The 11,652-nt window shown below is 34.5% G+C and overlaps 2 protein-coding genes across 2 annotated transcripts; one reads left to right on the top strand and one right to left on the bottom strand.

Annotated features, from left to right (window-relative positions):
• The first annotated feature begins 7,087 nt into the window (after positions 1 to 7,087).
• LOC105211549 (tumor susceptibility gene 101 protein) lies at positions 7,088 to 9,355 on the top strand. The gene is made up of 9 exons (XM_011183045.3): positions 7,088 to 7,285; positions 7,365 to 7,449; positions 7,532 to 7,597; positions 7,655 to 7,818; positions 7,946 to 8,051; positions 8,105 to 8,322; positions 8,382 to 8,594; positions 8,648 to 8,781; positions 8,850 to 9,355. Exons 1-9 carry the CDS (start codon positions 7,238 to 7,240, stop codon positions 9,034 to 9,036), a joined length of 1,221 nt encoding a protein of 406 aa, XP_011181347.1. The 5' UTR covers positions 7,088 to 7,237; the 3' UTR covers positions 9,037 to 9,355.
• Positions 9,339 to 9,667, bottom strand: LOC114803921 (transmembrane protein 258). The gene has a single exon (XM_029039812.2). The coding sequence runs from the start codon at positions 9,660 to 9,662 to the stop codon at positions 9,423 to 9,425; it is 240 nt and encodes a 79-aa protein (XP_028895645.1). The 5' UTR covers positions 9,663 to 9,667; the 3' UTR covers positions 9,339 to 9,422.
• Positions 9,668 to 11,652: the final 1,985 nt, after the last annotated feature.

The following is an 11,652-nucleotide window of genomic DNA, read 5'->3' as shown; positions in this document are numbered from 1 at the left end:
AAGGTCTTAAAATTCAAAACGAAGAAAAAAATAGAACTCCAACAAGACGCGGAGTTAATAAACAGATACCCATGTCTCCTTTGGCTGTGTTCGGTAGAGTAGTCGGATTAGCCAGAAGCAAAGAGCATAAGACGATGGAAGTATAACATATTTTAGAAGAAAGATTGGAGGACGCAGATGCCACCACTACTTCTTTTAAAAAATCAAATAAAGATGGAAGACTAACATTGTTGTACGTAAGTACAATAATTACAGTGATAACGTTGTTTAGAGTCAATAGAGAATAGCATAAAATCCATTAAGGACTGCTTTAAAAATGTGTCTCGTTACATAAGAAAGAAATTTTTATATGGGAAAAGAGCTCCTTAAAGTATTCTATATAAAATATGTAGACAAATTTCGATAACTTTTCTTAGGCGTTACAATATACTTCAAGAATACCAATTTAGGAACGAAACGACGATAAGAACGACGACGACTTAGAAACGACTATTAAAACGACAACGGCAACGGGAATAGGGCCGATTGTTCAATTGTAAAAGGTTGTGTCGATAGCCCGAAACAATTTGAAACAAATAAGGAAAGGCTAAGTTCGGGTCTCTCGCAATTTATTGATGTAATTTTATTAAGATAACACACAATGTTACCTGTTAGTAGGCAAACAAACGGCACATTCGGCCTTAAAATTACTCCTAAATTGCAAATGAACGAAACACCAGTCGGAAAAATCGGCAAAAATAGCGCTATAATGAAGATTTTCCAAATATTCAAGAAGTCGCGGGAGGTACTGCACTGTTAGCAGGTGATTTACGCCAGACTCTTCCAATTATTCCTGGATCAACTGTTACGGACGGTCTAATCGCACGCCTAAAATCATTTAATATGTGGCGACACATAAAGAATCGCCAATTAACAACTAACATATTAATATGGGTACTCATTTAACGTCGTAAACGTATGGCAATATGGCAAAATTACAATGTCGTCAAACAGCTGTTAATTTTTACATGCATTTCATTTTACGACAATCTTGCAAATATGCGAGACCTTTTCCAGTGGCATTCATGGCATGCTTACAATTAATTCACAATAAGATGATATTACCACAATATTGCCAAAGAGCGCTCATTTAACATTTGTTGCCATATTGCAAATTTACTATATTTATATCATTGCAACGTTAAATGAGTACCACTAATGTTTTTGCAACAATATCAAATTGCGATTGTTGAAGCAGTTGCAAATGGTAGGGTCGCAGTTTAGAATTTCGGTCCAAGAGAGTTGACACAGCTACAAACCAGGATGACGTAGTCAATTATCCCAAACTATTTAAAATTGCCTGAACTATCAACAGTCACTTTACAATTGAAAGAAGTGTGAGTTGTCATCCTGCTGCGTAACATAAATCGACTTCGAGTAATCAATATCGTCGCCGAAGCCAAGATTGGACCAACTTAATTTAATGTATACCTTGCCACAACACGTGTGGTCGGGCCTGCTAGTAAAAATATAAAAAGAACTATGTTGAATATTGAAAACTTGAATGTCGCATTAATTCGTATGCTAATTAGAGATCGTACCAATCCTTTGGATCTTCCACTTGTGAAGTACGCTAAAAATTCAAATGTTGTGATTTGTTATGTTTACTATATTTTGTCTATTTTCCGATAGATTTAAAAGATATTTCGGTATATCAAACAAAGCATTTTCATACTTGTTGGCCGCATAAATACAAGCTGCCATCGATTGGTCACTTCTCTGCTCGCCATCTTTGGTTATACACAAATTTGAAATTGAAAAGTGCAGGCGAAGATAAATCGTCAATATTTTTGAATTGAATTTATTGAATAAAAAACTTTAATAAAAATTAAATTTGTTGTAGAAAACGTTAGACATAGACGGTGGTTGAAGAGTTCAGTGCGACCAAGTATATACAATTCGATTTCAGTGCTGCCAGTTTGTATGGAAATTAGGAAAGTTTGTTCGATTGGCTTGTCTATAGCAGTTAGCCAATCGATGACAGCTATAGTATCATTAAAATATTACCCTCTGCCATTCTTTTCCAGTTCTATGTGGTGGCCTGAAGCTATTTATTTCGGCTGCAAAGCCGTTCCGATGTACCTCCGGGTGGTTTTGCATTGTTTGCCATATGTTATTTTAAATAATATTTAAAAAACAACTCACTCAATTATATATTATTGTAAATTAATTTTTTATTTGCAGTTACAATTTCTGCGCCATCTCAATGTATATATTGCTTTACTCAAAACTATAATCTATCGTGAAGAAACTGGCCTGTACTATAGCCTGTAGTACTTACTTATTTGGATACCATCAGCCCTTATTGCTAGTAATAGATAATATGGAAAAAAATGGCAACTGGCGATCAGTAGCCTGTCATATTTGCCAGTATCCTCTCTTAATGTATATTTCTGTCTACGGTAGCTATTGGGCGACTAGACTGAGGTTATTAACTTCTTATGGTGCGTTAGGCACTTTTGTTGGTGATCATTTTCAGCCGTTTTCGCGACAGATGAGATTTTACACAGATATACACCAGAATGAGTACTAATTAAATTAGTGCACTAACTCATGAGCCAAACAGATTAGTGCAAATGAGTACTAATACTAATATCAAAAATGACTAATACGCTATTCCCGATTAACTGCGCTTTTAATCAGTTCCAATTTTGTGGGTGACAGACGGCAGCAAAGCGAGTTATAAACTCCCATAACAGCTGATTGGCAATAATATTTCCATTTTGGTGAAATAAAATTGGATAGAAAGCAATTATTGCGGTTGTTAGCCGCACAAATAGTTCAAAATCTCTAATTATTAAAAAATAGATATAAATACGTTATTATTATTACTTCCATTTTAGAAAAAATTAGCATGCGTATGTTTTTGTTTACATTTAATTGAAAAACATCTATCAGTATTGCATATTTTCATTCACAATAGATAAAAAGCGGCCATGTTTAACAATGTTGCCAACGAAAATGCAACGAACTCCCAGTAACTCTCTAAAATTTTGAGGATTAAATGGGAGTTAGCAAACTGAGTTAACTGAGATAACTCTCGAATTAACCCCGATTAAAGCAGTTATTCCGAGTTAACGCCGCCGTCTGTCAGGGGTATTAGACTCATTTCCACGAAACCAAAAAAAAACTCATAGTATTTCTATACTTATATGTGCCGTCAATTTATGGCTCAAACGAGTGTATAGTAACAATTTGATTTTACTCACTTATACATTGGTCACGATGAAAATAAACTTGAATGAATTCGGTACACTGATCGGACCGAGTGGAATTGTGACTTCGTAGCTGAGCACGAAAGTTAAGATACCCAGGGAGAATTTAGTCACATTAAATTTTTCATTATTTCATTGAATATGCATTTTCGTGCGTCTTTATTAATTTTCAATATATTAATATTAAAAGAAATATATTAGAACCTAAAAGTATTAACTTTACTGTCAATACATAACTTAAAACATTAAATGTAATACACAATATCAACGAAGAAAACACATCGTTAGTCAATTCCCACAGGCCACATTTGCCTAGCGGCGGCACAGACTTCGTCAGTTTTACTTTGATCATAATCGTATCACTTTATTCATTCAGCAATACTCTTGGTGTTTTTTGTGGTATGGCTCATTTTGGTTTAGCTTGACTGAATTATTATCTCATGAGACAATTGAGCACTTCAACGAAACGTATCAAGAGAAACTTACTCTTTATTCATACTCTCGCTTTGTGTGCTGTGCGTAAATGTGTTTTAGTGGATATTAGTGTGTGATGAGTTTTGACTGATATGCACTAATACTATTTTTTATGTTACTCAACCAATGACTCAAAAAATGGAATAATTGCAGTTCTCTGATATACACCGCGTGTATTCTTATAATCTATGTATACTATACGCAGTCTTTGCATGGGAATTCGTTCGTGTCCTCGCGACAGACAAGATTGATTTATATTTATATATATATATATCTTTACAAGAAATACGAGAGTTCTTGTATTCAAATTTATTCATTTATTCTAAAGCTTCTTCCGTACTATTTATGATGAAAATTAAAATTTGATCATTATCCTATGATTTTGAGTAGAGATTTCAACATAAACTTTGCTGATGTCAAAAATCAATCATTAATTGAATTTTTATAAGAAGAATTTGATTTAACGATGTCCAATGATCGCAATCTTAGCACAACAAAATACAAAACTACTATTGATGCAGTATTCACAAGATATATAAATAGATTTAAATCAAAATTTTTCATTTCATACTTTAGTTACCATAGACCTATTGTTTCAGTTTTAGAATTTGATGAAAATCCTGATAATAATTATGAAAATGCTGATAATGATGATGTAAGAGTTGTTGAAATTATGGATGAGAATTGATAAATTTTGTATTTACTATTTACTAATATTTACTCATTTAAATAAAACAACTTCCTTCGAATATAGTTTTTATATTATTATACTTCATGTCCATTCAAAAAGTGCCCACATTGCTTTGATAAACTTGATTTTTTATGTACAATTTCCCATGTCGCGAGCGCACCTAAAAATGCTCACCCAAAAAAGTGTCCAACGCGCCATAAGTTCAAGTTTTCACTCCCGGAGTGCAACCCTACTCGGTTATACTCTCGCAACAAAAGTTGCTAAGAGAGTATTATAGTTTTGTTCACATAACGGTTGTTTGTAAGTCATAAAACTAAACGAGTTAGATATAGGGGTATGTATCAGAGAACGGCTTCCGTTGAGCGCAAAAATGTTCATGCACCAACAATACCCGAACTATCAGCCCATTTGGCTCAAGCGCTCAAACTGGCATTCGTGAATGTTTTCGCTACTGAGCTAAATTCAGCTCAATTGCGGTAAATTCGTTTGCTTGCTGAGTTTATTTACGCTCGTGTTGAAACAGCTCTACTCAGGCGTTCGCTCATTCGGCTCAACAATGATCGCATAAGCTGATCGCGAACAAAGCATACAAAAACAATATACATACCAGAAAGTTAGCTAAAAATTTCGTGAAGTGAGCGAACGTGAGCTAAACATTTCGTGAAGTGAGCAAACGTGAGCAAAGCATTTCCGACCGAAGGCTCACATTGTACGCGAATGAGCGGTGCGGCAACATGAGCTGATTTTTACTCAACGCTGTGTTTCGCTCAGTGATTGGAATTGAATAGAACTTTTGCGTATGAGCTGATTCAAGGAAAAAGTGAGTTTTGCAGCTCTCTGGTATGTATATCAAAATGATCAGGATGACGAGACGAGTTGAAATTCGGACTGTCTGTCTGTCCGTCCGTCCGTCCGTCTGGATAACTTAAGTAAAAATTGAGACATCTTAACGAAACTTGGAACACGTATTCCTTGGCACCCTGAGGAGGTTGCTTTCGAAGATATATACATATAGAAGACATATTTGGATGTAATTTCTTTGGGAAAGTGGGCGTGGTCCCGCCTTCAAATCGGTTATTTGTATGTATCTCCCAAACCAATGAAGCTATATAAACCAAACTTTCTGCAGTCGGTTCCTTTACGTACCCCACCACACACCATGAAAAAATAGTTGAAATCGGATAATAACCACGCCCACCTCCCATACAAAGGTTAGGTTGAAAATCACTAAAAGTGGGTTAACTAACTAATGAAAAACGTCATAAACACTAAATTTTGCAGAAGAAATAGCAGAAGGGAGCTGTACTCAGATTTTTTTACAAAATGGAAAATGGGCGTGACATCGCCCACTTGTGGGTCAAAAACCATATCTCGGGAACTACTCGACAGATTTCAATGAAATTATATAATATTTTCTTGATACCCTGATAACACGGATACAAAATGGGCGAAAGCGGTTCACAACCACGACTACTTTCCTTATAACTCAATTTTGAATTTCATCTGATTCTTTCACTTTATCATGTATACATAAAGAACCAATGAAGATAGCGGTATAAGACTTTACATAAATAGTCCATATCATCTCTGGCTTCACTTGTGATAAAATTGTCGAAAATGGACTATAACTTTTCAAGGCCACAGATATCGAACATGTTGAACTCAGCGCCTAGGGGTAAATTTTAACCGAAAATATGGGTAAATCTCTCAGATAATTTAATCTAATTCAGAGAAAATTGTTTTCTTCTAATAGTGTGTCTCTGTTCCAAAACTTATTAAAAGCGGGTCATAACATCTCCTAGCTCCCATATACCTAATTATAGGTTTTTCAAAAATATCATCTCCTAGCTCTCACATATGTCCCTAATTACAGGTTTTTCAAAAATACGGTGGGCTTTGTTCCGCATATCTGTATTGGTTGCACCCGAACTTAGCCTTTCCTTACATGTTTTTAGTAAAAATTTAAATTTTCAAACCAATTTTGAAAACAATAGTGCCAAATGTATTGATTTTTATATAAAAGTAAAAATATTTCCACAAAAACTAAATTTATAGCATAAACACACGCAAAATCCGTATTCGTGGCTGCTCGAAGATGGGCAAAATCGGACCATTGCCACGCCCACAAAATGCCGAAAACCGAAAACACGTAAAGTGCCATAACTAAGCCATAATTTAAGCTATTTAAGTAAAATTTCGTATGAAGGATCTCACTATGAAGGGGCATATGTGGATGTAATTTTTGGGGAAGTGGGCGTGACCCCGCCCCTACTAAGTACGGGGTACCTGTAATGCAAGGATGTATTCGAATAAAGAGGCAGCACTTGTGGTGCAACCCTACGCTAAAATGTCCTCTTAGCATGCGTAATAATGTTTTGTTACTTCTTTGGTGGAGAAATTTTTCAATTTGCTTTTATAATGCTCGGCTGCACCCATACTTAGCACATTCCTTGATTCTATTCCTAATTTGCAATCCGTTATTTTCAGTTTTAATTTGAACATAATTTTAGTTTCACATTAAAAATTAAAAAACAAAAAACATAAACGCTACATCACCCTATAAATCTGATAATGTGGATATTATCGTCACATAATGTGATATGAACTCTAATAATTAAGTGTGGCAACTCCATGAATACAATATCGTAAGAAATGTATCATCTGTGAATGTAGTCATTAACGTCAAAAGTCGAACAAAAGAATACAATTAAATACAGATTATATCAAGTGTTTAATTATAATTTGTTAAAAATTTAATTACATTAATTTCATTAAATTTATTCAATTAGTAAGGTTTAAGAATTAATCGAAATAAAAAATGATGCCCGCTGCAGAGGAGGCGCAGATTTCCAAGTTATTGTCCAGGGTTGGTGTCTTAATTCGGAATGATTAACAAATATTTTTTCAATTCATAATTAAATATTATATATGTTTATGTATTGTAGTATAAAAATGTTAGTGCCACAAAAAAAGATGTTATTGACGTAATTACCACGTATCGCTCCTTGTCATATAGTTTAAAAAAATTCGGTGAGTAGGAAATGTAATGGGTGTTGTCTAGCAAAGCTACAAGGTTTGAGGATAATATATATTTTTTACAATGCATTTTTAGTATTCAACGATGGAAGTACCAAAGAGCTCTTCAATTTGGCTGGAACCATACCCGTTGTATATAAAAGTACTTGCTTATTTTTATTATTTATCAACCAAACATAAAAACAATATTTACATATAGATAACACTTACTACATTCCGATATGCATTTGGTTAATTGACACACATCCTCAAAATGCACCAATGTGCTTTGTACAACCTACCCCAACGATGCAAATTAAAGTGTCGATGTACGTGGACCATAACGGAAAGATTTATTTGCCATATCTACATGATTGGCAACCGGTGAGTACGTCAATAAAATTCCGTGGATAACAGATGCCGTTTAAAATAATCTCCAAATTAGTAGATATTGGAATTTGAAATTTGTATATAGCGGTACACATAAAATGTTATTTTATTATTATTCAAGCATACATCGGATTTGCTGTCTCTAATACAAGTAATGATTCTGACGTTTGGTGATCAACCGCCAGTCTTTTCAAAACCTAAAGGACAGCCGTCATATCCCCAACCAGGTATGAAATACTAGTTTTTATTAAAAATTGCATATCTGTACTCCATTTTATAGGGTTTCCTGCTCCTGGAGGTGTTGGATATCCACCTTATCCTACATCAGGAGCTGGTGTCGCCGGAGTTTTTCCACCATATCCGCCAGCAAATAATTTTGGACCATACCCGCCATACCCTACTGGGGGCAATTCATCAGTGGCTAATGCCAGTACAAGTGCAGGAGGTTATCCACCTTATATGAACTTTCCACAAGGTCCTGGTTACAATTCTGGATATGTAAGAAATTTCACTAAATTATTAAATATTATCCTCTTACATAATCAGTTTTTATTTAGAATTCTTCAACAACAAGTTCCACGGGCACTATAACCGAGGAGCATATTAAAGCATCCCTTATTAGCGCGGTGGAAGACAAACTTCGACGTCGGCTACAAGAAAAAGTTAATCAATATCAAGCTGAAATTGAAACACTGAATCGTACCAAGCAGGAATTGGTAGAGGGAAGCTCCAAAATTGATAATGTTATTGCACGCCTTGTTAGAGAGGAAGTAAGTAAATAAATATGTTGAGTTGATCTATTTAAAATCAAAATTTTTTAAAGGTGGAACTTCAGAAAAATGTGAACATTTTGCGTGATAAGGAACAAGAGCTTGTAAAAAGTCTAGACGCATTAGATAAGTCTGAAGGTATAGACCCAGACGAAGCTGTTACCACAACAGCGCCCCTTTACAAACAGTAAGTTTTCATATTCATATTTTCCTTTAAATATTTATTTATTTTAATTTATATAAATCTCATTCCAGGCTACTTAATGCATATGCTGAAGAAGCGGCTCTCGAGGATGCAATTTACTATTTGGGTGAAGCCTTACGAAGTGGTGTTATTGACTTGGAAACTTTTTTGAAGCATGTACGCCAGTTATCTCGTAAGCAATTCATGCTTCGAGCCATTATGCAGAAGTGTAGACAAAAGGCTGGATTGGCCGGATAAACATCACAAAGCAGTAGTGAACTTAATCAAATAATGGAAAATTAATATATGATCCACTAAAATTGGAAGCACTCAACAAATTAAAATATATGTATTTATTTTTATGTATCTATTTAAATAAAAATATCAAAAGATTCACTTATTACTCATGAAAAAAATGTAAAATTGAATGTAATGCATATATACCTATATACATTATTTTGCGCTTTGACAGCTAATTTTCTCATGAAATTTGTGAACACGAGTTATTTACATACTTCTTTCTAAACTCTGTATTATAGCAAGAATAAATCATGTTAAGGTTTTGTTTACACGAGAAGCAATGTTTTTTTTATTGGAAACCTCTGGCCGATACTAAAACTTTAATTCACAAGTCGCTAATCATTTTATATATATATACCCACTGAAAGCATTAGAAAAACAACTCCAAAACCAAGGAAAATTGACGCACAGAGACTGATTGAAAGTTCCTTAAATAGAGTACGTTCTTTTGAATGCTTTGGTCGAGATACCACAAATACGAAAAACCAGGCAGTGAAGAAGGTTCCTATTGTTAGCAAAACCGTAGCTAGGTGTGGGAATACAGCTGGGTTCACCGGAGATACGTATCGTTGCATACTTTCCATATTATCTATAAAAATATTTAATAAATTAAACGTTTATTATGAAAATGTTTATTAAATCTTACTTGTTTATATTTTGTTTTTGTCCAAAGGAGGGTGAAATGTATATTCGATTAGAAACTTGACAAATACGTGGCCCGGCTTTGTAAATGTATTATAGTGATGGTCGTCATACATCGATTTTTTCTTAAGAACGATAACTACAAATATGTCCTTAACACATAAATGCTGAACACAAAGACGAGGACACGACACGACGTAGCGAATGGTGATTATAAATGTCGCTTTGAAGCCAGAAGTGCTGAACACAAAGACGACGACACGACACGACGTAGCGACGGCTGATCACAAATGTCGCTTTGAATCACAAATGTCGTGTTGAACATTTTGAAGACGGCAGCGACATATCAAACAGCAATTTCATTGTTGCCGTACTAAAACCTTTCATTTCAATAAAATTTACATATTTAGTTTAAAGTGATATTATTTGTGAAAAAAAATATAAAAATGGTCGATTTATTTGTTTTAAATAATCGATTGTTATTATAAATGATATATCAAAGTTATTTTACGTTTCTGCTCATACTTGTTAGAACTTTGAATAATTTTACATTTCACATGTTAGTGGCAGCTCTACAGCGGCCATTTTCGTCGGCAAAATTAGAAACATTTCTAATTTGGCGACAGCGAAGACTACAACCCTTTTGTCGTGAAGTCGTGCTGTTGTCAAAAAATCTGTGCCGATAAGAACGCGTGTATATTAATATTTGACAGATGTCGCTCGTCGCTTGTCGTCGTCTATGTGTTCAGTACTAGATTCTTGAACATTTGAAGACGGCAGCGACATATCAGACATCAGTTTAATTGTTGCCGTACTAAAATCTTTCACTTCAATAAAATTTACATACTTAGTTTAGAGTGAAATTATTTGTGCAAAAAATGTAAAAATAGGTGGATTTATTTGTTTTAAATAATCGTTTGTTATTATAAATGATATATCAAAGCTATTTTACGCTTCAGCTGGCAAAATAACGTCATACTTGTTAGAACTTTGAATAATTTTACATTTCTCATATTAGTGGCAGCTCAACAACGGCTATTGTCGTCGGCAAAATTAGAAACATTTCTACCCTGCAAAACAGGTACCGGCGAATTCTTAGGTGAAAAGCCAGGGAACGATACTAGCACTTCCAATGAAAGTTTCTATGCGATCCTTAAGGGCGAATTGACAACAGGTACCCGAAACTCTTGTGTACATTACATTCATCATTTAGCAATTTAAATATACCTCTTGCACAATTCAGGGAATGAGCTTGGTACAATCAAATCCACGTGCACTTTCAGTACTGCGACCCACAAAAGCCCTGAAACTATACCCGCTATTTTCGGTTAGTTCTACTAAAACCCGAAATGAGAATTTAATAACAAAATAATTAATTATATTATTGTAAATGATTTCTGTTCGATGTAGCAGCGTTTGCATCCATACTTCTGGATTTGCTTGCAGCACATATTTCATCGCTTCGAAAGTTCTACGCTGCAACCATAAGTGACACCAATTAGGTTACATAACGGGCCGTATGAAATATCTGTATGGAAAATTAATTACAATTTAAGGCAAGATAATATTATTATATTCAACAATTATTTACGTATTCAATGGTTTCGGCCTTTGTACTGACCATTGTTGGGGTAGCTTCTATTGCGTGCTTCGAATTGACAGTGCGACGAAGTATTACTGTATCACCCTCTTCAATTCCATATTTTCACTTTAGAAAACTTTTATTTTACGTTTTACTTATTTAAAAATGCGTGCTTTAATAATTTACACTTTAATTAGGCTACACATCACTGATTTAAGCTTAAACGACATAGCTCGCGAATGTAAATGCGAAAGCGAAAGAATGCGCTCGACTGCGTTTATTTCGAGCAACTACATAAATGCGCTTTTGAATGCATTGACAGCTGTGTACAAGGTAATACACATACTCAA

The sequence above is a fragment of the Zeugodacus cucurbitae genome, chromosome 4 (assembly GCF_028554725.1).
Source record: "Zeugodacus cucurbitae isolate PBARC_wt_2022May chromosome 4, idZeuCucr1.2, whole genome shotgun sequence".
NCBI lineage: Eukaryota > Metazoa > Arthropoda > Insecta > Diptera > Tephritidae > Zeugodacus > Zeugodacus cucurbitae.
This window is presented reverse-complemented; position numbering and strand designations above follow the sequence as displayed.

What these genes read in the sequence shown, in the direction of transcription:
- LOC105211549 (XM_011183045.3), top strand. Translation starts at nt 7,238, where the DNA reads ATGATGCCCGCTGCAGAGGAGGCGCAGATTTCCAAGTTATTGTCCAGG. An exon ending in GCCGTCATATCCCCAACCAG is followed by an intron (nt 8,052 to 8,104) that starts GTATGAAATACT and finishes TCCATTTTATAG; the next exon opens with GGTTTCCTGCTCCTGGAGGT. An exon ending in CTGGTTACAATTCTGGATAT is followed by an intron (nt 8,323 to 8,381) that starts GTAAGAAATTTC and finishes GTTTTTATTTAG; the next exon opens with AATTCTTCAACAACAAGTTC.
- LOC114803921 (XM_029039812.2), bottom strand. Translation starts at nt 9,662, where the DNA reads ATGGAAAGTATGCAACGATACGTATCTCCGGTGAACCCAGCTGTATTC.